At 46.7% G+C, this 24,773-nt stretch overlaps 1 protein-coding gene across 8 annotated transcripts in view; it reads right to left on the minus strand.

Moving 5' to 3' along the window:
• Positions 1-24,773, minus strand: part of LOC140396856 (AP2-associated protein kinase 1-like) — a 108,772-nt gene that overhangs the window by 21,237 nt on the left and 62,762 nt on the right. The window contains exons 14-19 of one of the 8 annotated variants that reach the window (XM_072485640.1): positions 24,594-24,707; positions 22,053-22,145; positions 18,028-18,129; positions 16,676-16,792; positions 9,958-10,068; positions 5,218-5,319 (exon numbers count right to left, since the gene is read on the minus strand). In XM_072485640.1, coding sequence (XP_072341741.1) covers positions 5,218-5,319; positions 9,958-10,068; positions 16,676-16,792; positions 18,028-18,129; positions 22,053-22,145; positions 24,594-24,707 — 639 coding nt within the window. The remainder of the gene's footprint in view (positions 1-5,217; positions 5,320-9,957; positions 10,069-16,675; positions 16,793-18,027; positions 18,130-22,052; positions 22,146-24,593; positions 24,708-24,773) is intronic. The other 7 variants (XM_072485633.1, XM_072485634.1, XM_072485635.1 and 4 more) reach the window with 7 other exon arrangements.

Here is a 24,773-nt window from a genome sequence, read left to right on the forward strand (position 1 = left end):
GGATATAAATGCTGGTGTCACTCAATCCGGGCTCTATTCTCAATCGACAAGATTTCCAACCGTATTGCAAATGTGCAACGTCCTGTGCCGTACATTGTATTTAAACCCTGGAAGGTTTTGATTAGAAGGGAAAGGTTTAGCGAGGCAAAAATCACATAAGCAGTGACAATTCCACACACGGATTATTTTTCAAGTGATTTTGACCGCTGAATAGGTTGAGGTTTAATTTACAGGCAACGGCAACAGATCGGCAGCAAAACTGCTGTTAGCTTAAGAGAGTGAACGGGAAATGCAGATTGCTGTGACATTGAGCTCAAGTGCAGCATGGTTATTACAAACATAAAAGAAAATAAAATGCACTTTTCAAGTAACCAGGCATCGACCACAGACTTCAGGATGACGGCAGGTTTGATCCCCAGTTACTGCTCCGCTAGAATGAATTCCAGACAGAATTCCAGCTCTCTGTCACCTTTTGCTGGGATAAGGAGTCAATGGGCAAAGGAGGGGTTGCGCTTCACGGTGATGGCTCTCCTTGCGGAAGGAAACTTCCCACAACAGCCCAATGCAAAGCTCAGTCGCTGCTGCAACGTCGCAAACCGAGGCATTCAATTTGCAGGAAGCGGCTGTCACAAAAAACAATCAGTGGGATAAATGACGAGACAACTCATTTCAGACGTTTGAGCAACAAATGTTGGTTGTGGCACTGGGTGACTTTCACCGTTTTGCTTCCGATGGTACCGTGTAACCTTACGACATTCATCGATGAGGGCAGATGGGTCTCGATTTAATGGCCCATCTGCAAGATGGCAGCTTCCACAGTGCTGTGCTCCCTCAGTGCTGCACCAAAGTATCAGCTTGGATCAGGTGCCAACACCTCGGCAGTGCGACCACTTTGCCCAGGTTGACACCCAAGGGTGGCCAGTGCCCTCGCAACCAAAACCCGGGCTGAAATCCGTCGCGAGGAGGCACTCGTTTTCAAATTGCTGTACATTGTACAATCCAGGCAGCAAAAGCTCATCCTTTCAGCGTCAAACATCCTTGGCCCCAATATCCTCTCTCCACCGCGCCCCCGCCCCCGCCCCCCCCCCCGCCCCCAAAAGAATATTTCATGTTTCCTCTTTGGTATTCTGAAGCTGCTCAGCTCCTTCGCCTTACTTATTGCCTCACGCTGAGTGCGTGCGGGAGCCAGAAAATCAAAGGTGTCGAGGGTCGAACCCTTTAAAGGGCTGGAACATCCATCAACGTACAGAACGAGATCCCAACGCAGGGTGCTGCTTTCCGGAGAAATATCCAGGAACATTTCAGAAACAGAAGTCAGCTGAATACTGAAGGATCAACTTGGAACAAGTTGGCTGGCCTCCTCTTGCTCTGTTCAATTTCACCAGTCCTTTGAGACTGTGCGTACCAAATTATTGTGGAATAAGAATAGTCCACGATAGTGGCAATTTCAGGCAATTGGGAGAACACAAAATGCGTGAAAACTGTGTGTAGAAAGAAGTTACACCTCGAGTTTAAATAAGTGTCTGGTGAAAAGAAAGGGAATGAACTCGTTTCTTTTTTTACTTCTGCTGCCTAACTAATCAACTGGGACAATTTTTGCCCTTTCAAGATTGAGAAATAGTTCAGAATTTCATTCTACACGTGATTTATATTCTGCATTGCATCTTTGACTGCTTTATCAGTTGGACATTCTTGAGATTGAAAGACTGATGGATTCTTAATGGCCGGCTGGCATCGTTTACATTTAGCTTGGATTTATCAGTCCAGAACCTCTATATGCCTGTTTTGGTGGCGTGCTTCTCTTTGGATCATGGAGCCCCGCAAATTGCAATGATTTGAAACCATAAGACGTGAGAATAAAGACAGGCTGGGTGAAGCCAGCACGAGTCAGAGCTCCGGACGACAACATGCATGTAGCCACGGCAACTCGGGACTCCTCAGGGCGAGGGGCTCAGTTGGCTGGTGTGGATCAGAGCGGTGCCAACCGTACGAAGTCCGATCCCATTCCAGCTGGGGTGGATCCGGGACCTGCCTTCATGTCCGGCCTGTGGTGGAGATTGCGGCGCTGTGGGTCAGGCCTGCCTTCCAGCCGAGAACTCAAGAAGATGCAATAATATTGCCCTCTCTGTATGCAAGATGGAGGCAGCCAGCTGGAGGGTGAACTCACCGGAAGCCAACTTCTGTGATGAAGCATCCTTCACAAGTCCTTCCAAGACCCTGGCCAAAGTCCCTCAACCAGCACCGTCAACAATGACGGACCTGCTAATTTACCCCGGGTAGAAACAGGACTGGAGGAATCCAATGGCTGTCGAGCACGTTGGGACATCCTGAGGCTCTGGGTGATGCTGGCCAAAGTTGGTTCTTCTTCTCTTGTGTTCTGCAGCTTTGGCGAAAACAGCACTCCGGCGCTTCAAAAGATAGATTTCAAATGGAGGATCCACAGTTTGTGTTCTTCAAGGTGGAACCCACAAAACCTCAGCTGCATCATCAGAATATGCAGGTTCATACGTCTCCCAAACATGTGGCAATACACACAGACAATACACAAATTGAAGCAGTGAAATAAAATCCCACTGCCCAGGGCTTGACTACCACAGTCAGACAAAAACAAATAACATCTTCTCCCGGAGGGTATACGTAGCAGTCCAGTGGGAAACAGAGCGATAGGACATTGTTGGGGTCCACAGGTAAGTCAAGTGCAGAAAACGTAAACAGCAGTTATGATTGTGCATTCATATTTATGCACATGAAACATAAACTACTTCGGAAATGGCGGACAAAAGAAATCCCCAAAGCCATTGAGTTATGAACATCGAAAGACAGCGAAGTCCCATGCTTTTGGATTTCTGTCCAAATTGAGATGGGTCATCACCAGTTGGCACAAACCCAATTGGAGGTGTAGTGAATGGTAATGCCACTGAACTCGCAATCTCGTAGCCCAGGCTCATGCTGTGGGACATGAGCTCGAAAGCTGGTGTAATTTAAATTCCATTAATAAATTCAAAGGCTGTTAGGGATGGGCCACAAATGCTGGCCTTGCCGGAGGCCCCCATGAAACAAATAAAGTTACAAGAATACCAAGCAGCTCAATGTGCAACCAGCCAACGTCAGGGAGAAGGTCAGTTCGCTCACACAAATTCAACTCCCATTCCAGCTGTGGTCCTTCATCGAGGCCGGACTCCTCACCTTGCCCCACGCTCATAGAGTGGTGCCCCTCCAGCACAAATTATCTCTTTCTGTTCATCGAATGGAGAAATGATGCCAGTGGTCCTTTGTGGCCATTGGTTGAATTACTGAGTTAAAGGCAGAACTCCTGAAGAAAAGGCAAGGTTGCTGCTCGATAAGTTAAGCTTCACGCAGTTCCAGATCTTCAATCAATGAAGTTCCACAGTTTGACTTTTGGAATGAACTTCTCTTCTACCAAGTAGTACATTGGAGTGAAGTTCGAGGAAAATGTTCAAAGGGAAGTTATTTCACCATGGTTTTCGTAAGGGAATAATCAACATTCAAACAGACCCCAGAGTGACTTGGTTTCCATGTAATCGAGGAAAGTTGTTTTAAACGGGTGTTGCACCAAAAAGATGCAGATTCAACCTCGCCCAATGTTTCCCACTAATCAACTTCAGACACACGGAGCCCACTCCGAAACACAGCAGAGGATGATGCAAAACAACATTGTACTCTCAGGAGTTTAATTTTAAAAATGGGATGTGAGCATTGCTGGGAAGGCCAGCAGTTTTAAAATCCATCCCTCATTGCCCTCCATAAAGGTGGTGGAGCGCCACCTTGAACTCCAGCAGTCCATCTGGTGTAGTAGAGGTTTTAATCCATTAAGAGAATAAATCGTGATATAGTTCTAAATCAGGATGGTGTGGGGCTTGGAGGGGAACTTGCAGGTGGAGGTGGCAGGGCTTTCAGCTTTGGAGGGTGCTGTCAAAGGAGCCTTGCTGTGATACATCTTGTAGATGGCACACACTGCATCAGTGGTGGAGAGAGTGGGGTGCCACTCATGCGGGTCGCGTCATCCCGGATGGCGGTCGAGGTTCTTGTGTTGTCAGAGCTGCACTCATCCAGACAAGTGGAGAGTATTCCATTACACCCCTGACTTGTGCCTCGTAGATGGTGGACAGGCTTTGGGGAATTTCTGCAGAATTCCTAGCCTTTGACCTGCTCTTGTAGCCACATTATTTATCTGGCTGAGTCCAGTTCAGTGTCTGGTGAATGGAAACCGCCATAATGGGGGAATTCAGCAATGAAAATGCCATTTAATGTCACGGAGTGATGTTTACAATCTCTCTTGTTGGAGATGTTATTTCCTGTCATTTGTGTGGCATGACTCCTGCATTGAGTGTCTTGATGTCAAGGAAACCTTTTGTTTTGCAGGAACTGGACTGAACCACCAGCAATCTGGCCTGAAGCTATTTGATACTTGCAAGGAGGACTTCAAGACCGATGCTGCACCACCATCTAAAACTGCCACATCCAAGAGTTTCGGGTACACCTGTAACAAGATACGAAGACAACCACGTTTTCACTACCACCTCCAAAGGAAATGTTGGCATGGTTGAATGATTAAAGATGACATTTAGACCCTCTCAGAAGCATTTCTAAAACGTGACAGAAGCTCGCAAGAAACCAAGGTCTTCTCAACACGATTCGTCATGCAAGGAGCAACTATGTATGTCTGAACAGACAAAACTGTTTGCACCCTGTGACCTTTCACACTCCGACCACAGAACCCATTCCAAGCCTGGCTGTTCAAGTGTGGAGATATGTGCTGCGGGAAACCCCAGCACACTGGAGATGAAGTCCCGGGAAGGGACATGCCGTATTCGGATGCCACTCTTGGCAGGCAGTCAACAACGTCTCGGAGGTTGTACCCAACCACCCAGCTGGAGGTCAGAACATTTCTCCCAACAAGTCGGAGTGAGGATTCAACGAAAGCTTTGCAAGTTTGACTTGGCATGGCCCCCACCAGGGTATGGTAAGAGCTTGAGATGCAATTAAAAAAAAGGAAAAATACAGAGTTAATACCGGGGCATTGATTTTGTGTGGATTTGGAAGGTCCTCTCCAGGAATTAATGAATGGTCAGGATTGAATGACACTTGCATTGTATATTTCCTGGCCCAAGATGGCTCAGTGAAAGGCATATCGAAGGCAAACAAAGAGGGACGAGGACACAGACAATACTGAACACGTTTCAACTCGAACCTTACCTTGGGAATTTTTTGATAACACAGGAATGGGGTCAAATTCGTCGTCCTCCACTTTGTCATTTTTAATAGAGAGATTGAAGTCTGAGATGAGGTTAGTATCCTCTGCAGCATGTAAAAGGGAGGAGGCACGGACAGTAAGATGCAAGATTAATCAGAAGGTCAACATTAAACAGGAAGAAAAGGGTTGAGGATGAAACAGAATATAGCGGACATACTCGGCAGCCTCTGCGGAGGGAAACCATCATCAGACTGAGAGTCTCTGCTCCATTTTGGTTTTTTTTACTTCTGAAGGTGCCAGTCTGACAAACCTGGTGGCTGAAAACAGGGCAGTTCCCAACTTGTAAGGTAAGTCTAAAGGTTTTGCAAGCTTAAGCCAAGCGCGCGGTGTGCACTGCACAAGGCAAAATGGAGTCCACCCAAAATTGCTCTCTGCATCACCTAAAGCGCTCACCCTCAATTTTCTAGACATTAGAACAGCACGCCAATGATATGATTACATATTTTTTCTGCCGAGTCATGGTTATGACTGGTTCTTTCTTCTGACCACTGCCTTCACCAAACCACATCCCCTGGACAAAAGTAACAACTTTTCGTCCCCCTCGCCTTCCTTGGAAAAGCGGCAGCTCTTCCCAGGGACAGAACTCTCCACGTGGATCCATCACCAGCACAACCCTCCACACCCGAGTGTTGCCTGGGCTATATCACCCCTTAAACCTCTGAATACTTCAGGGTTTTTTATTTTACGCGCACATTTTCCTCAGGCGACATTTGCGTGTCATATTGAATCACACGGAGTGGTTTCGCCGAAGCACCGTGAGTCACAACAATACAAGGAGTCGATCCCTCTTTAGAAATGCTTCTGAAAGGGTTAAAAACCATCTTCAATCATTCAATAATGCCACATTTTCCACCACCACCCCTCCCCCACCCTAGACACACCGAATATCTAAATCCAATTGTGCTGTGTCATGTGAGAGTACCTTTAAGAAATGGGTGTTTATCAAACAGCTGCAGTGATGTCATTGTGTGGGTGGAGCTGGGCCGTGACTCTGCTTTTACTTTCGCTTTGAGAAAAGAAAGCTGGTGTGTCTCTGTGTGTTTGAGTTTTGTTTTTGGAGTTGAAGAAGCTGCAGTCACAGAAAGAAGGTGCATTGATCTCTCTCTGCACTCTAGACTGTCTCCAGATCATTTGAGGAAATACAAAGTAATACCTGTTTCTGTAGAGAATTTAAACCTGCTGTCTTTCTATAAAAAGGGTCTTTTGGATCTTGAGGAAAGTTATGAAGGGTTGCGTACAGACTATTGTATCTGTGGGGATTATTGGTGTTGATAGTTGTTAAGATGTTTACTGTGGGTTTATAAAGTGTGAACTGGATTCATAAATAAACATGGTTTTGTTTTAAAAGTATTTTAGATCTCTGTTGCATCACACCTGTAGAGTGTGCTCCCCATAAGCACAATCTATTAAACGTTGTGGGTCAGGTGAACTCCATGATACACTTTGGGGTTCTCTAAACCCTGGCCCGTAACAGCTGTCAAACTTGGACATTTTAAGCTATGAATTCATGGTTGCCAAATTCAGGGCTCCCATTCCTGTCGGCTGTCCATTCACCTCGGAAAACAGATCCCGATGCAGCCTAGATTTCTGAAATCGAGATTTCCCAATCTGCCTTTCTGGTGGCCTTCCTTGCCCAACATAATAATAATAATAATAATATGAAGGGGCTTGCACCAACGTTCACTCAATTCCTCGTGGGTGCAGTCCAGAATTATTAAGACAAGCCACGAGTCAATACAAGCTGGCAGAACACATTGACTTGCAAGCAGCAGAATCTATGCATCTCAAAATATGTAAACTGCCTGCCTTCCAGAGCCTCACTCATTCATTTGCGGAGACAGAGAAAGAGAGTCAGCATTTCAGGTCGGTGACTCTTTTGTCAGAACTGTAAAGATCATTGCCCTGAAATGGTAACTCTTGTTTCTCTGCACACAGATGTTGGCAGGCTTGCTGAGTTCTCCAGCATTTTCTCTCTCGCTCACGGCTGGTTGCAGTGAAGCCCACCATGGCAACGTTCACACATCACCGCAGGAGTTAAGCCGGGTTGCGGACATTGGAAAGGGGGCCAGCGCAGCTGTAACCTTCACAAACAGCCCAAAGCTGCAGTCCCGAATCGCACTCGATCGCCATTTCCGCAAATGTTAAACAGTGCCTCAGACGGGATGCAGCACTGATCATCTCTTCAACAGGTGATGGGAGGAGAGTCGAGCTAGCAGAGAGGAGAGGAGAGAAAGGAAACGTAGACCCATGGCTTCAAATGGGAGGGGATTAATGGACGGGTGTTCACATTTATGACACTTGCATGGCAGCCCAAAGATGTGCAGGTTAGGTGGATTGGTCATGGCAATTGGCTAAATTGCCCCTTAGTGTCCAACGATTATGTGGGGATAGTGTGGGGGAGTGGGTCCTAGGCAGGGTAATCTTTCAGAGGTTCGGTGCAGACTTGGTGGATGGAATGGCCTCCTTCTGCACTGTAGAGATTCTATGAGGCAGAAGCCTCCGTGTGCACATTGAGCTGCTGCTCTTGTCAGAGTCTTGTGTAAACATTCTGATTGTTTTAGATTAACTTGTGTTCCGGGAGATGAAACTGAAGCTGAGACACCGGACAGGTGAGCAATTCATGCAAGAGGCCATTTTTATCATAGCATTTACAGTACAGAAGGAGGCCATTCGGCCCAGCGAGTCTGCACCGGCTCTTGGAAAGAGCACCCCACCCAAGGTCCACACCTTCACCCTATCCTCATAACCCAGTAACCCCACCCAACACTTAAGGGCAATTTTGGACACTAAGGGCAATTTTTAGCATGGCCAATCCATCTAACCTGCACATCTTTGGACTGTGGGAGGAAACCAGAGCACCCGGAGGAAACCCACGCAGACACGGGGAGGATGTACAGACTCCGCACAGACAGTGACCCAAGCCGGAATCGAACCTGGGACCCTGGAGCTGTGAAGCAATTGTGCTATCCACAGTGCTACCGTGCTGCCCAATTTGGCTTGTCATGTCTCTGCTACTTCATTGAAAGAGCTAACCAATTAGTCCCAGTTGCCCATTCTCTCCCCATGGTCTGCCAATTCTTTTACACTTGAATTAGCAGTCCAATTTCCCTTCAAATATTGCAATCAAATTTGTTTCTGCTGTCCTTCGAGGCCTCACGTTTCTGATCACAACAACGCGTTGCATTAAAAAATCTCAGCTCTCCTCGGGTTCCTTTACCCTCTACCTTATATGGGTGTACTCTAAATATCAATCTTCCTGCCGGTTGTCTCCATTTACAAAATCCTTCAGCGCTTTAAACAAGTCCATTCGATCTTCCCTCAACCGTTTCTGCTCGGACAACAAACCCCGCATCTTTCCTATCTTCAGGTCAATTATTACTGGCGACGAGGCCACAGATCTTATTCAATCCACAGCGGGACCGATGGGGATGATGGGCAGCAAGTCAGGAGATGAAAATCTGAGGGCTGAATGTTTCTGGAGACGTGACATTCACCTCCTGAACGGCACTCGGTGATGTACAATCCAGTGCAGTCGACAACAGTGTATTATTGATGCTAGAATCACTGCCAAGACTGGAAGGCAAGCAGAGAATGAAGACCATTCTGTCTTCGAGAGATCGGCACCAGTCTTTTGCACTCTCTCATGTCACCACCAATGTCCCAGATCGGAAGATCCAATCAGACAACAGAAGGGCCGGTAGAGAAAGGCAAATTCGAGAATTTGGTTGATAACCTTTCCCTCCCCCCAGACGTGTACTTCCACAGGTCAAGGGAGAGGGGAAGAACACACCGCACTATGTCACCGACTGATCAGGCAGACTCATGGTCACAAGGATATCAATGGATGCTTCTCCTCTCCCTCACAGCCAAGAAGGAGCCTGATATGTTCCTCAATGGGCATTTCTTTATACCTTGGTTGAAATTGTAAAATCTTTTGATATCTGTTAAACACAGATGGAAGGAAGTGGGGGAGGGTGTAGAGGGAAGGAGGAACGGAATGATTATGTACCACGTTCTTCTTGCTGCTCAGCTAACGCAATTGCAAATACTATGGCGGTCAAACATCACAAAGTTTAGCACAGAGACTCCACGGAGCTGTCAGCACACAGATCCATGGAGAAGTGCACCTACAATGAGCACCTCTCCTTAAGGCGAACTGCCCCTTGGAACTAAATCATTCCACTTGAAGTAAAAAGGCAGAATATATGAAAGAAAGGAAAGCACCATCGGCCAGTCAATGCCACCGACGAGGAGAGCATGGAATCCGAGCCCATCCAATAATACATTCAGGACAGTTTGCAGCTGTCAGCTGCGAGAGACAGATACAAATCACAAAGACTTACAGCACTCTCACAAAGAAAATACCAAAGGCCTGGTAACCACGGAAATATCGCAACCTCCTCTCCCAGACCAGTCGTACACATTAGGTTCCACTTTGCCTCAAGTTTTCTCCTACGCAAAACTAAGCGATTTGCTCAAAGACCCGGGAAGAGATTTCTCCTACAGCTTCGAGGCGCGGGGTGGGTGCGCCTTTCTTTTGAAAAAAAAAAGGACTCGGAAGAGACCGAAACCAGAGGGGGGGGGGGGGGGAAACAAAAAAGTTGCTCGGAATAAGAAGTGTCAAAAGCAGCAGCGAGAGATTTAGAATTTTAAACAAAAACAAAGGAGCGGATGGCCCTTACCTGGCTTAACCTGGTCAGCGGAAACTACAGGAGTAAATTCGTCAATAATTTCAGTCACTGGGTTAGAGAGGAGAGTGTAGTCGAGAATGGAGTCCTCACCGGTGAGACAGTCTAAGCAAGGTTCAGCAGGTGCAAGGCAGAGAAGCGGGGGGAAAAAGTGTTGGGGGAGGGGGTGGAAAAGAAACAGCAAATGGTTAGTGAGAGATTCCACAAACTGCAGTGCTATTTTCCAAAATTCACTTTGCCAAACCACGCGGGGGGGAAAGTTTCTAATTAGCATTAAAATACTTCTTCCCCATGCTAGAAATTGGGGAGAGGGTTTCTTTTAACGTTCTGGAAAATACTTGACAAAAGACAAAAAACGCGCACAGCTTCTCATCACCCTGGCCCGCTCACACCCACGTTCAGCAACTCCTTCCATCCAAACAGTTCTGCTTGAAAATATATTTGACAATTTTCACAAAATGATGCGCGGCTGGCATCGACATTTGGATCAGCATTAAACTCAGAGCCTTCCCACATCACTGGCAGCTGCCCTTTCATTTATTTCCTTTCTGAACCTATTTTCTCTTAAATGACTCAATCTCGAGACTCAGAGCCTCCCCCCCACCCCCCTCTTACCTCTCTCGCAAGTGGAACCAACTCACACTGCAAGCATCGCACCAGCTCAACAGCCCAAGCTGCTCCTTAAGAGGAACGTTGTCACCCCAGCAAAGGCCAGAATTGGACACTGCTCCAGTTTAACGTCACAGCTAGGCGCAATGAAGAGAGCAGTCCCTGGGTGAGATGGCGGTGCCAGACTGGTTCGAAAACAAACTCATTACTGTTGATTCAAATGTTTCGACAGTGCAGACACTCCGCCTTGCTGCCTCAGCATTTAAATTCCCACCACAGTGTGCCCAATGTTCATTAGTTACACTGAATCAGATCCCGTCACTTTGCACTGCCTGGCTGGAACCCGTACTGTGGCACTGGACAGTGAACTTGACAGCTACAGCTCAACTGCAGCATTTAACGTGTGCTCGTGTTTGGGAGACTGACTTTGCTGCAGGTTCTACTCATCTGGTGCTGCACTGCAGTAGAGTAGCAACAGCCCCACCTGCATGACTGGCGACTCAAAATAGCACAGACGGCCCAGAGATGCTGTTAAAAATCAACATCAATTGAATTTCCTTCTTTCTCTTCAGCACAAACCACCGGGAGATGGTCATCCTGGCTGCTGGCAAGTAGATTTTAAAATTTGCACCATTGCTTTTTATTACAGCATGCCTGAATGCTATTGGCTGGGGACTATCCATGCCTCTTGGGGAGTATGAGCTCCCCAATGATGGGGGGTGTCAGGGCAATCCTCCTGTATAAATCGAGCTGGCCAGTGTGGTATCGGCTGGAGTAGGAAGCAGTGGTGAGTTACTGCTGCTGCGTATATATTGTGTAAATAAAGTTATTTTGACCCTACAAACTCCTTACGACCATAAGACATAGGAGCGGAAGTAAGGCCATTCGGCCCATCGAGTCCACTCCACCATTCAATCATGGCTGATTTCAACTCCATTTATCCGCTCTCTCTCCATAGCCCTTAATTCCTCGAGAAATCAAGAATTTATCAACTTCTGTCTTAAAGACACTCAACGTCCCGGCCTCCACCGCCCTCTGTGGCAATGAATTCCACAGACCCACCACTCTCTGGCTGAAGAAATTTCTCCTCATCTCGGTTCTAAAGTGACTCCCTTTTATTCTAAGGCTGTGCCCCCGGGTCCTAGACTCCCCTGCTGATGGAAACAACTTCCCTACGTCCACCCTATCTAAGCCATTCATTATCTTGTAAGTTTCTATTAGATCTCCCCTCAACCTCCTAAACGCCAATGAATATAATCCCAGGATCCTCAGACGTTCATCGTATGTTAGGCCTACCATTCCTGGGATCATCCGTGTGAATCTCCGCTGGACCCGCTCCAGTGCCAGTATGTCCTTCCTGAGGTGTGGGGCCCAAAATTGCTCACAGTATTCTAAATGGGGCCTAACTAATGCTTTATAAAGCTTCAGAAGTACATCCCTGCTTTTATATTCCAAGCCTCGAGATAAATGACAACATTGCATTTGCTTTCTTAATTACGGACTCAACCTGCAAGTTTACCGTTAGAGAATCCTGGACTAGGACTCCCAAGACCCTTTGCACCAGCATTATGAATTTTGTCACCGTTTAGAAAATAGTCCATGCCTCTATTCTTTTTTCCAAAGTGCAAGACCTCGCACTTGCCCACGTTGAATTTCATCAGCCATTTCTTGGACCACTCTCCTAAACTGTCTAAATCTTTCTGCAGCCTCCCCACCTCCTCCATACTACCTGCCCCTCCACCTATCTTTGTATCATCGGCAAACTTAGCCAGAATTCCCCCAGTCCCGTCATCTAGATCGTTAATATATAAAGAGAACAGCTGTGGCCCCAACACTGAACCCTGCGGGACACCACTCGTCACCGGTTGCCATTCCGAAAAAGAACCTTTTTTCCCAACTCTCTGCCTTCTGCCTGACAGCCAATATTCAATCCATGTTAGTACCGTGCCTCGAATACCATGGGCCCTTATTTTACTCAGCAGTCTCCCGTGAGGCACCTTATCAAAGGCCTTTTGGAAGTCAAGATAGATAACATCCATTGGCTCTCCTTGGTCTAACCTGTTTGTTATCTCTTCAAAGAATTCTAACACGTTTGTCAGGCACGACCTCCCCTTACTAAATCCATGCTGACTTGTCCTAATCCGACCCTGCACTTCCAAGAATTTAGAAATCTCATCCTTAACAATGGATTCTAGAATCTTGCCAACAACCGAGGTTAGGCTAATTGGCCTATAATTTTACATCTTTTTCCTTGTTCCCTTCTTGAACAGGGGGGGTTACAACAGCGATTTTCCAATCCTCTGGGACTTGCCCTGACTCCAGTGACTTTTGAAAGATCATAACTAACGCCGCCACTATTTCTTCAGTTATCTCCTTTAGAACTCTAGAATGTAGCCCATCTGGGCCCGGAGATTTATCAATTTTTAGACCTCTTAGTTTCTCTAGCACTTTCTCCTTTGTGATGGCTACCATATTCAACTCTGCCCCCTGACTTCCTGAATTGTTGGGATATTACTCATGTCTTCTACTGTGAAGACTGACACAAAGTACTTATTTAGTTCCTCAGCTATTTCGTTGTCTCCCATCACAAAATTACCAGCGTCATTTTGGAGCGGCCCAATGTCTACTTTTGCCTCCTGTTTGCTTTTAATGTATTTAAATAAACTTTTACTATCATTCCTAATGTTACTGGCTAGCCTACCTTCATAATTGATCCTATCTTTCCTTATTTCTCTCTTTGTTATCCTCTGTTTGTTTTTGTAGCCTTCCCAATCTTCTGACTTCCCACTACCCTTTGCCACATTCTAGGCTTTCTCTTTTGCTTTGATGCATTCCCTAACTTCCTTTGTCAGCCATGGCTGCCTAATCCCCCCTCTGATAACCTTTCTTTTCTTTGGGATGAACCTCTGTACTGTGCCCTCAATTACTCCCAGAAACTCCTGCCATTGCTGTTCTACTGTCTTTCCCACTAGGCTCTGCTCCCAGTCGATTTTCGTCAGTTCCTCCCTCATGCCCCTGTAGTTACCTTTATTTAACTGTAACACTTTTACATCTGATTCTACCTACTTTCTTTCAAATTAGAGATTGAATTCTACCATATTATGATCACTGCCTCCAAAGTGTTCCCTTACTTTAAGATCTTTAATCAAGTCTGGCTCATTACATAACACTAAGTCCAGAATGGCCTGTCCCCTCGTGGGCTCCATCACAAGCTGTTCCAAAAAGCCCTCCTGTAAACATTCAATGAATTCCCTTTCCTTGGGTCCACTGGCAGCATTATTTACCCAGTCCACCTGCATATTGAAGTCCCCCATGATCACTGTGACCTTGCCTTTCTGACATGCACTTTCTATTTCGTGGTGCATTTTGTGCCCCTGGTCCTGACCACTGTTAGGAGGCCTGTACATAACTCCCATTATGGGTTTTTTGCCTTTGTGGTTCCTCAACTCTACCCACACAGACTCCACATCATCTGACCCTATGTCGTTTAGTGCTATTGATTTAATTTCATTCCTAATTAACAAGGCAACCTCGCCCCCTCTGCCCACCTCTGTCTTTTCGATAGGTTGTGAATCCCTGGATGTTTAAATGCCAGTCCTGAACCCCCTGCAACCACGTCTCTGTGATGCCTACCACATCAGACCTGGCAGTCACAATCTGGGCCACAAGCTCATCTACCTTGTTCCGTACACTGCGCGCATTTAAATATAGCACCTTTAATTCTCTATTGACCATCCCTTTTTGTTTTCTTAGTGTGGTGGACCTTGGTTTACTGAGCCTTTCCATACACTGTGTCATATTTTGTGGGATGGGGACTATCGTAACCTCTCCTGAGTTCTGTCTTTTCGTGCTTTTTTGTATTCCAAAGCAGCTACGCTTCCCACTGATTACTTCACCTCTTGGTTCCCTGACTTTCCCTTCCCCCCCAATCTCTAGTTTAAAGTCCTATTGACCACCCTATTTACTCTTTTCGCCAGAACACCGGTCCCAGCTCGGTTCAGGTGGAGACCATCCCAACGGTATAGGTCCCCCCTGTCCCAAAGCTGACGCCAGTGTCCCATGAAAAGGAACCCCTCTTTCCCACACCACTCTTTCAGCCACGTGTTAACTTCCCTTATTCTTGCCTCCCTATGCCAATTTGCACGTGGCTCGGGCAGTAATCCGGAGATTATGACCCTTGAGGACCTGTTTTTTAAATTTGAATCCTAGCTCTTTATAATCTCTAAACAGGTCCTCTTCCCTAGACTTGCCTATGTTGTTGGTACCGACATGGACCACAACAACTGGATCCTCCCCCTCCCTCTCCAGTATCCTTTCAAGCCGGTCAGAGATGTCCCGCACCCTAGCACCGGGCAGGCAACATACCATGCGGGACTCTTTATCCTGCTCACAAAGGATACTATCTATCCCCCTGATAATAGAATCCCCTACTACTACAACTTGTCTATTTACTCCCTCCCTCCTGCTGGATTCTTCGTGGCACTCACAAAACCTTTGAAGCCTGTCCTACCTAATCAAAGCAGTCTTCTCCAGCTGCATGTCCCCACATGCCAACTTGGCTCCTCTGGCGTTAGTTTCCACCAACCAGGTACAGCACAGGAAGAGGTCATATGACACGCTGGAGTCTACACAAGCTCTTTCGAAGAGAATCCCGCTCGTCCTAGTCCCCCCAACTCTTTCCCCATATCCCTGCAATGTTTTCTTTTGCAAGCATTTATCTAAATTCCCTCAGAGTGCTGCTATTGAACCTGTACCCATGACCCTCTCGGGCAGTGCAGTCCAAATCCTAACCAGGGCTGTTTAATCAAGGTTATCTCTCGGGCCTCTGGCCTTCCCAAATCCCACCAACCTGCCACCTCTCTGCCCCAGTTTCAATGTCTCCTTTCGCCTTCACTTGGATCACACTTCAGGTGCTCCATTCCCATTCCTGTAGCACGGAGGCTGCAGTTCTAATGTGCAAATGCACCCCTGAACCTGACTGATGAGTGTCGGCGAGGATCAAATGTATTTCCCACACCATGTCTTCCCCTTACTTCACTCAGCATGAGAGCATGGAGTACGGGCGGGACCATCGTCTGAACATTTGCTTACAGTTGCTGCTCCTCTCTTCAGAATTGCGGTTGTGCCTTGGGCCTGTGTTTGGGATTTTGTTGCGTTATGTACTACGCATGTAACTCCCTGTAGGTCTGGGGTTTCCGCGCATTTGCACATTAAAACTGCGGCCTCCAGTACTACAGGGGTTTCCGCACGTTTCCTTTTGTTTTTGCAAGGGTGGGGGAATCACAAATCCGTTCTTGGCTCCTGCCTCCTTGCCTCCTAATTCCCATCGTAGGAACAGCAGGCAACAACAAAAATGCAGGCAAGAGGGCGCAAGTTAGAAGAGGAAGATGTAATGATATGCATAAGCAATTCTGCATGTTAATATATCTTAGACCGCCAACCAGCAGGTGGCAGTACAACTACACCACGTGACACTGCGATCTCGGGGAGTCTGAGTGAGGGGCCATCGTGGATAGCCGAGTTTAGTGTCAGCTCTCTTATTCTAGTTAACAGTTTACAGTTCGTTAGTAGTATTAGTATAGTTTTCTACCCATGTTATTGTAATTTAATAAATCTTAACTAGTCACGAGCTGGACGTTCTTTGGTGGACTGACTCAATCATTGCAACGTAACACAAGGGACAAAAGGGAAGGTCGTACAAGGTTATTCCTTGCCAGTTATCGGTTTGGCTCATTTCACTTGTTCTTGTGCTGTCTTCTGGCTGGATGAGGTTTCTCCTGCTCTATCAGTGACTTTGACAGAGACTGCATTACATTTTTGTGAAATTCTTTACTTACTATTTACATCCAAAGCTGCATGGTAAGTATATCATTCTCTAGACTTAATGTTGTGTCTTTCTCCCCTGGAATCCCTTGAACCACGTACACATCATCAGTAACATCATTATCCAACTGACATAACTAGTAACCCTTCACTCTCCTGTTACTGCTTTTAAAATATTGACTTGACTTGACAACTGAAAAATACCGGATGTGAAACATTCATTATTTTAAGCTGTGGCGACAGTAGACGCTGAGATTTAACTGCAATGTTGTGTACCAACCTGAAGCGTTTTTTGCAGCCACAGCAACTACAGATTCCACCTGCAGCGGAGACAGTGGCTGAGGCGTTGAGGTCTCAAATCCAGCTATGAGATTTCCCACCGCTATCTCAGCCTTTCCTTTTTCAACCAGAGCACAAACAGACAATTAAAGGCCAGCACACAGAAAATTACATGTGAAGGTGCATCAAGAACATTGCCAAGCTGCCACAGAGCACAATGCTGGCTAATTACAGATCGTCTGCACTTTTCAACAACAGGCCCTCAAATCTTTGCGCTATTAATAAAAATGCAGACAGGGCAACTACATTTTTTTGGATAATTCTCCAAGGACAATTGACACTGGAAATAAAAGTACTCTGATAAAACGTAAAACTGAACTTGATCGGTATCATTAGGATTGTACATTCTCTAAAATTCTATTAAAAGAATACTTGGTTTATAAACCCATAGTTCAACATTTGAACTGGGGCTGCAGATTCTGCAATGTTCCACAACCTCGCTTTGGATTTTTAAAGTGAGTGCTGAAGAAACATACGAATCGGAATATGGAAGGCCATGAGACAACCACATAACGTGGAGAGTCACGGGCTGGGGCTCAAACACGTTTATCTTCCATTATCTTCCCTTCATACTTCCGTTTCATAACTTGTGTCACCTTGTCGGCGAATGGTATCGAGAAAAGGAACAGCTTAACCCATCAGCACACACAGGGTTCAGGACCAAAGAGGAGAGAGTCACGGTTTTTAATCAAGCTTCAAAATATGTCCAAGTGCCCATGTCCCGACATGCGTGCTACTGCTGCAGCTGGGTATTGCTCGAAACACTTAACACGGATTAATCCGGTAAAATACAGACTGACAGACCACAATCAGCGCCCTTAACAGGAAAGAGCTGCACAATGGAAATGGAGGACCAGGGCAAGAAGCTCACGAGAACCACAATATACACACACACACACACACACACACACAGGAGCAGGGATGAGAGCACAAACAGATTCAGTGGATGTGTAAAGAATAGGACCCAAGAGAATTTTCAACCGCAGCCCAACAAATAGGAATGTAGCGAAACAACTGACTGGGGAAAATCCACTGAGCCACCAGCAGTTTTGCAGCTGCATTGGCCATTTCGTGGCAGCAGCGGTAAGGCACACATCATTGGGCACAGGTCAAGAATGTTGCTGAAAATCAAATCAGGCACACTCAATTTTAGTACCCTTACTCATCGGTAACACACACTCCCTCTTGACACTCAAGTTGAAGGGGTCCAAATTTAACTGGCTGAAAATACTCCCATTCCTACGGCATGATCATGCACGTCAAAAACAAAAACTGCAGCTGGAGATTTGTTACCATTGATATTATCCTCAGTACTCCCAAAAGGGTCACCCAGAGGTAAACGGTCAGGGAGGAGAAATGAAGTCTCGGGAGACTTCAAACCTTCAATGAGTTTTTCTGTATGAAGAGGCGAGGAAGATAAAGACATTGAAAGAGGAGATACAAGTTGAAACATAGCGACGCAGCAAACACACTCAGTTATTGGCAGCATGGAAAATGTACAAATCAATGGCTGATTGGGGGCATGGAGGCAAGATCGGGACCACAGGTCTAAAATCACGAGCAATCGGAACTGGTCACTGAATCCGAAAATCTCAAACTGTGGCAGAGATTGGGAGCCCTGTTCATCTAACAATCTCTCGATGTTTTACACCGGTTCTTCAATTGGCAATGCACTATATAGTCACGGTAGAGGTGTCACGTTCCTGAGGGGGATGGACAGGATAACCACTGAGAAACCGCCCTCACGGCTCAGCTTCAAAATAATTGGCAAAGGGAGGACAAAAAGTGATGCGAGGGAAGATTGAATCATTGGTCTAAAACCTCGAGGGTAGTTGGAGACTGGAAGCAGCCTCCAGAGAGGGTGGTGGTGGTTGGTTCAACCGAGGTTTCCAAAAGGGAACCGGATTGCTGTCCGAAAAGAAAGAACGTGCAAGGTTACGGAGATTCAGCAGGGGGGGGGGGGGGGGACAGGAAGAGGTAGATGCTCTGCGAGCCAGTACAGAGGCGATGGGCCAAATGGCCTCCTCCTGCACTGTAAAGATTCTGTGATCCACTCAGACTCCTTGCTCTTCACAGCATTCACAGTTTTCCGAAAACAATGGAGGGAAGGGGAGTGCAGGATTATCATGAGATTATCATGAAGAGGATCCGACATCTGCGACAGTGAAACCAATGCTTTTCACTGTGCATGGAGAGCCACTGAAGACGATCCCAAAGGCGAGGTTAAACATCCTGAAACCCGAATGTGTGGGAGAGAGAAAATTACCTTCTTCAGTCCCTGCAGAGCAGTAGCATCAACACTCTTATAGATAGAATTTACAGTGCAGAAGGAGGCCACTCGGTCCATCGAGTCTGCACTGGCCCCTGGGCCAAACATCGCCCCCATACCCTCAACCCAACCTAACTTTCAGACAGGGGGCAATTCAGCATGACCAATCGGCCTAACCCGCACATCTTTGGACTGTGGGAGGAAGCCGGAGCACCCGGAAGAAACCCACGCAAACACGGGGAAAGCGTGCAGACTCCGCACAGTCACCCAAGCCGGAATCGAACCTGGGTCCCTGTCGCCGTGAAGCAACATTTCGAACCACTGTGCTACCGTGCCGCCCTAAATAGGCTCTTAAATATGTGAGACATCAATGAGAGTGGAAACACAATGGTGCAGCTTCTAGAAATGATGCTACCTCCAAATCAAGGGAGAATGGGAGAAACTGGGGATGGAGATGGAAGCGAGTTCCTCATCATTTTAAGTTCATTAAAATCATCTCTGTCGAACATTGGAGTCTGACAATCTACTTCAGTTCCATTCAGCTGTTACGGCCACACACGCAAGTCGAATCCTCACGCTGGACTGCGGGTTTCCCCTGGATAGGGGCTTTTGAATCGTAAGTGCCATCAACTCCTGATGCATTGGTCTTCCGCAATCACACTTCCCAGCACAAATCGCCCGACTAGTGGTACACAAGCTAGGGATTGAAGCCGAGACCTCTGGTCTGCCTTCCTGAGTGCATGGGAACGTGTACTTCTGAAACTGAGCTCCCATCCATATCTTTATTATTTAGGGTCCAGGGAAGGAAAAAGGTCCAAGATACTTATGAAAAAGATTTAACCTACTCAATATTACTTCAAATGAATTCAACCAAGTGTTTGAACATGGTTGTTATGGGCCTTCTGTCACGGGATCTAAACTGTACAGCCTAAAATAACGAACCCATCCAGTGACTGGGGTCACTGAATAATAAAGATTGACGATGCAATCCTGAACTTTGCCTGATTCAATCATGACACAACTTCACCATTCTCTAAGCTTCTGGAGGGGAGCAGTGGGCCGTGAGAGGCACTGCCCATTCATGCCGTGACAGAAGCAGGATTTAATATTCCCATGCCATGAGCTAGTTTGCGATCATGGATTTATCCCTGTTCCTTGCACATTGCTGTTCATCAAGAGGTCATGGCAAATCAACGAGCTTTCACTCGGAGAGGGATCGGCAACGGCAGGATTCTGCACAAACGGCACAGGCATAATCTGTCCGTCGTGCCCATTTATCACATCACTGGAACAGAACTTCACACGGTCAAATCAAGGGGAACGAAAGCTGCCTTTAACTCACAGTTTAACGGAATACGGCAGAAAGAGAGGGAGCTTCGACCTCCTTTTTGCAATTGTGATGGAAAAGCAGAATACAATAGCCCTTTTAAACAAGTTAGCTCAGTAGAATTAAAACCAAAATCAAAGGATACCAACACAAGTGGACTCTTGCTGTTTAATCAGGTAATGAGGGGAAACAGAAGCAAGCGAGCAGCTTAAATTAGCACCAGCTGCCAAAAAAGAGTCACAACGAACATCAACTGATGTCTAACATTCTGACAATGCTAAAGACAATATTAGTTCAAGCCGCAGGGGAATTGATTTTCCATGGCTGATGTGGCTCCAACATGATGAACTGTTTGCTCAACAGCAAAGCATAATTTCTGGCCAACAAAGTTCTAAAACACAACTGGGTTACAGAGTAGAGGGCGGCTAGGAATCTCTGTGCAGCGCAAGTTTAGAAATAATTACAGATTTGGCATTTAAATTTGCAATTTTCGGTCTCCAATTTACAGTTTCCAAGCCGATTTTACCTGGGTTGTCCGTACACTGTACCAGCTTGTGAAGATGGCTCAAGTGCAAACTCACGGGCTTTCAACTACAAGCGCCTTTTGCCGAGCAAAAGTCTGCACGAAATATCACGTCCCCTCACTCAAACACGTTTGGATGTCCAAGTTCCTTCCTTGCTCCCCTTGGCAAAAACTACGGAGGGTCTACAACTCTTGTGGCCAGAGCATTTTCCCACTGCCGCTCCCAAAGTGAGCCTTCGGGAGGAAAGGTGGAGGCCAACACTTGAGGCATTGTGAGGAAAAAGGGTTACTGACGCCATAGAAAGAACAGTGAAAATTTACACCATTATTGCCTGGAAGTGTGGGCACAACAACAAAAGCTCAGCTTTCTGCGATGCTCCAAATGCTGCAATCTTGTACGACACGCTGTTCCGAGACAGCAGCAACTTCTGAAGCACATTTTGTTTGATGTGAGGCGTGGGCCTGCAGCAGCTGCTTTTAGCACTGTGGAGCGTGCTCGTAACAGCAGGTATAATCACACTGCCTCCAATAAAACAGACCGGATTAAAGAAGACACACAAACACTTGAAACGCCCACCGAGGTAGCTCAAGCTGTTTTTAAAAAAAAGGGCTTGTGGAGGATGAAAATGTGAAAAATTACTGCAGGGGACTAAGGTAATTTCCCCAGCTATGAGCCACAGTGCGTCATCATAAACCTCTCCAGGAATGTTTTCAGACACACAGCACATCAAAGCATTTAATCATTCCCGATTCCGCTAAGGTGACGTATCAAAATGCTTCCTCCTCACCTCAACCGTTATATCTATAGATATTACATAAATATATATAGAAAACATATGAAAAAAAGATATATATATTATACACATGTTTCAAGTTGGGGGAATACCTTTCACAGGTGAGGTGGAACAAGGGAGAGCATGCAGACATTGGGAGGTTAGGGGGTCTCTGACATATTCCTGCCAAGCATTCTCACCTCTACAAAAGATAAAAGTGACATATGCTGCAGTTGGAACAAGGTCACGAGGGGTTCGGCACCAACTTGGACGAAGCTTAGCTGCTAAATATGTTTCAAAATAACAGACTTGCTCGGATGTGACAACCTGGCAAAGGGGAGATCTGATCAAGTCCCCCAAGGGGGGCTCCCAATTGACTTGCCCCGGGCGGTGAAGGGACCGAAAGGCACAGACTGCGCTCGTTACCTGGTTGCTCTGATGTCGGAAGAGGAGCGAAAGGATCAGGTACGCTGATTGTCGGGATGGCAGCATCCGGAGCAAACAGTTCCGTAGACATTTCTGCCGAGCCAACCGAGGCGACAAGAGTAGGCAAGGGAGAAGCAGAAGGCAACACAGAGGAGCAAGCGGCGGTGAAAGGAAACAGAAAGCATGTCACCACCTTACTTCATATCCACCCATCCCATCACATAGTCCCCACATTGTATTCGTAGCACAGAAATAAGACCGTTTAGCCCTGGCTGGCATTCACACAAACCTGTGGTTGGAACTGTTTCAGCCCCGCCACCCCAGAAACAATCAGCAGGTTGAAGTTTGAGTTACGATCAGCCAGCACAATTTTCACATTGCACAAGAGGAAATTGTTCCCACTGAGTTCCGCCAGAAGACCTCGGACTTGCAGGAAAGGCAGGAAAATCATCTGGCGCTCTGGGTAATACGAGGGATCTCTCTCTTCATGACTTCGCTATTTCCCGATCAAACTTCGGTCAAAAGAAGTAAAGACATTTTTTGCCACGAGATGGCTCGGGCTCCCAGTTTCAAAAAGGTACCGCTCAACGATTGCCGAGGCTGCTGGGAAAAGGAATACTTTGCCCTGGCAACTTGCCGTTGACGTGACAGCACAGAGCCCTGCGAGAAGAGACTCAGCAAAGAACATGATCCTAACTGGAAGCCAGTACCTTGTGCAATTGACCTAGGAGGGGTTTGATAGGCTCTCACCCTGGAGTTTTCTAGCACAGTGGGCTAAACAGCTGGCTTGTAATGCAGAATAAAGCCAGCAGCGTGGGTTCAATTCCCATACCAGCCTCCCCGAGCAGGCGCCGGAATGTGGCGACTATGGACTTTTCACAGTAACTTCATTGAAGCCTACTTGTGACAATAAGCGATTATTATTATTTCCTTAAACTCCTAAAAGCACGGCACAGGTCCTCAGCCTCGCAACAGCCACTGACACTCAATAATGGTGGGGGGGACGGTGGTGGAGATGAAAGGTAAGTGGGAGGAGGAGTTGGGAGAGGAGATCGAAGAGGGGACGTGGGCAGATGCCCTTGGGAGTGTGAACTCTTCCTCTTTGTGCGCGAGGCTCAGCCTCATACAGTTTAAGGTGCTGCACAGGGCACACATGACCGGAACAACAACAAGGATGAGCCGTTTTTTGGGGGCATATGTTCTGGGCATGCCCAGCGCTGGAGGAATTTTGGAAGGGCGTTGCGAGGACGGTGTCGAGGGTGGTAGGATCCAGGGTCAAACCGGGCTGGGGGCTCGCAATATTTGGGGTTGCAGGGGACCGGGAGTGCAGGAGGCGAAAGAGGCCGGCATTCTGGCCTTTGCGTCCTGGTAGCCCGGCGGAGGATTCTTCTTCAGTGGAGGGATGCGAGGCCCCCAAGCGTGGAATCCTGGATCAACGATATGGCGGGGTTTATTAAATTGGAGAGGGTGAAATTCGCCTTAAGGGGATCGGTACAAGGGTTCTTTAGGCGGTGGCAACCGTTCTTGGACTTCCTGGCAGAACGGTAGACATTGGTCAGCAGCAGCAACCTGGGGGAGGAGGGGGGGGGTCTATTTCCTTTTTGTTTATTTATCCTGGGGGATCTGAGGGGGTGTATATATTTGCTATGTTTGCTTTGTGTTAATTCGGGGTATTAATTTATTATTTATGTATAGGGGGAGGGGGTTGTTTTGATTTGTTCTGTATTTAATTCTCTTGGGTTCCTTTTTCATTCTGTTGTTGATATTTTGTGAAAACCTCAATAAAAATTATTTTAAAAAAAATAAAAATAATGGTGGGGGGGGGGCACAAATGACCTCCGAACTTCCGCATTCTGTTGCACAAAGCCTTTTCACTTGAGAAATTATGTCTATGGTTTTTTTAAAAACAAGTAACTGTTTTTGCCTAAGCTACATTTCTCCCGTGACTCCAACTGAAAACAGCCCGACTCGCTCTCAACTTCATTGCTGAAAAGAAATTACATCCCGTCGAAGCTTTCCGTTTTGTACTCATCAGGACAAATGCAAGAATACCAAATTTCAAAGTGAACAGCAATTTACACTGCACAAGGGGTGCTGGCTGGTTGCCAAGGAGAATGCACCAAGCTGCAATTGTTCCCCTGCTTTTGCTTAATTTAAAGAAGGCACAATGACTAGACATGTTCAGTTTGCCACCTTCAGAGTACAGGTCCTGGCAGACGATTATGTAGCAGTATACATTGTTGTCCTCTTTAAAATTTGACGATTCTTGTAACATGTCCTGGGGTGAGTGTAGGACACAAAACTTGGACAGCATGTCTCATTATTCAGCAATACCCAAGTTCTGCACTGCTCAGCGACTCTGCGTTTCACGTTCTTTGCCACTTCTCTTGGGTCAGGTCAACAAAACAAAAAAACACATTTCCTCCCCAGACATACACCTTTCTCCCACCTTCGGACATGTATTGTGAAGGGCAGCACATGTCTGGATTTCGAAAGCTACAGTCCTGAAAGGAATCAACGGGATTGGTTTTGTGCACTAACCTGTGCCGCTGGCAAAGGGATCAACTCCAAAAGCATCAGCTTGCGACTGCACCTGAGCTGGTGCAAGTCCTGGTATTAGACTCTCAGATGATAGATTGGTCTTCTCAACCTTGCCTGCAAAATTCAGAAACAACGTTAAGCTTTTCCAATCATTCGTGAATGTTTTTCTGTCAGAGGCAA

The sequence above is a fragment of the Scyliorhinus torazame genome, chromosome 20 (assembly GCF_047496885.1).
Source record: "Scyliorhinus torazame isolate Kashiwa2021f chromosome 20, sScyTor2.1, whole genome shotgun sequence".
Lineage (NCBI taxonomy): Eukaryota > Metazoa > Chordata > Chondrichthyes > Carcharhiniformes > Scyliorhinidae > Scyliorhinus > Scyliorhinus torazame.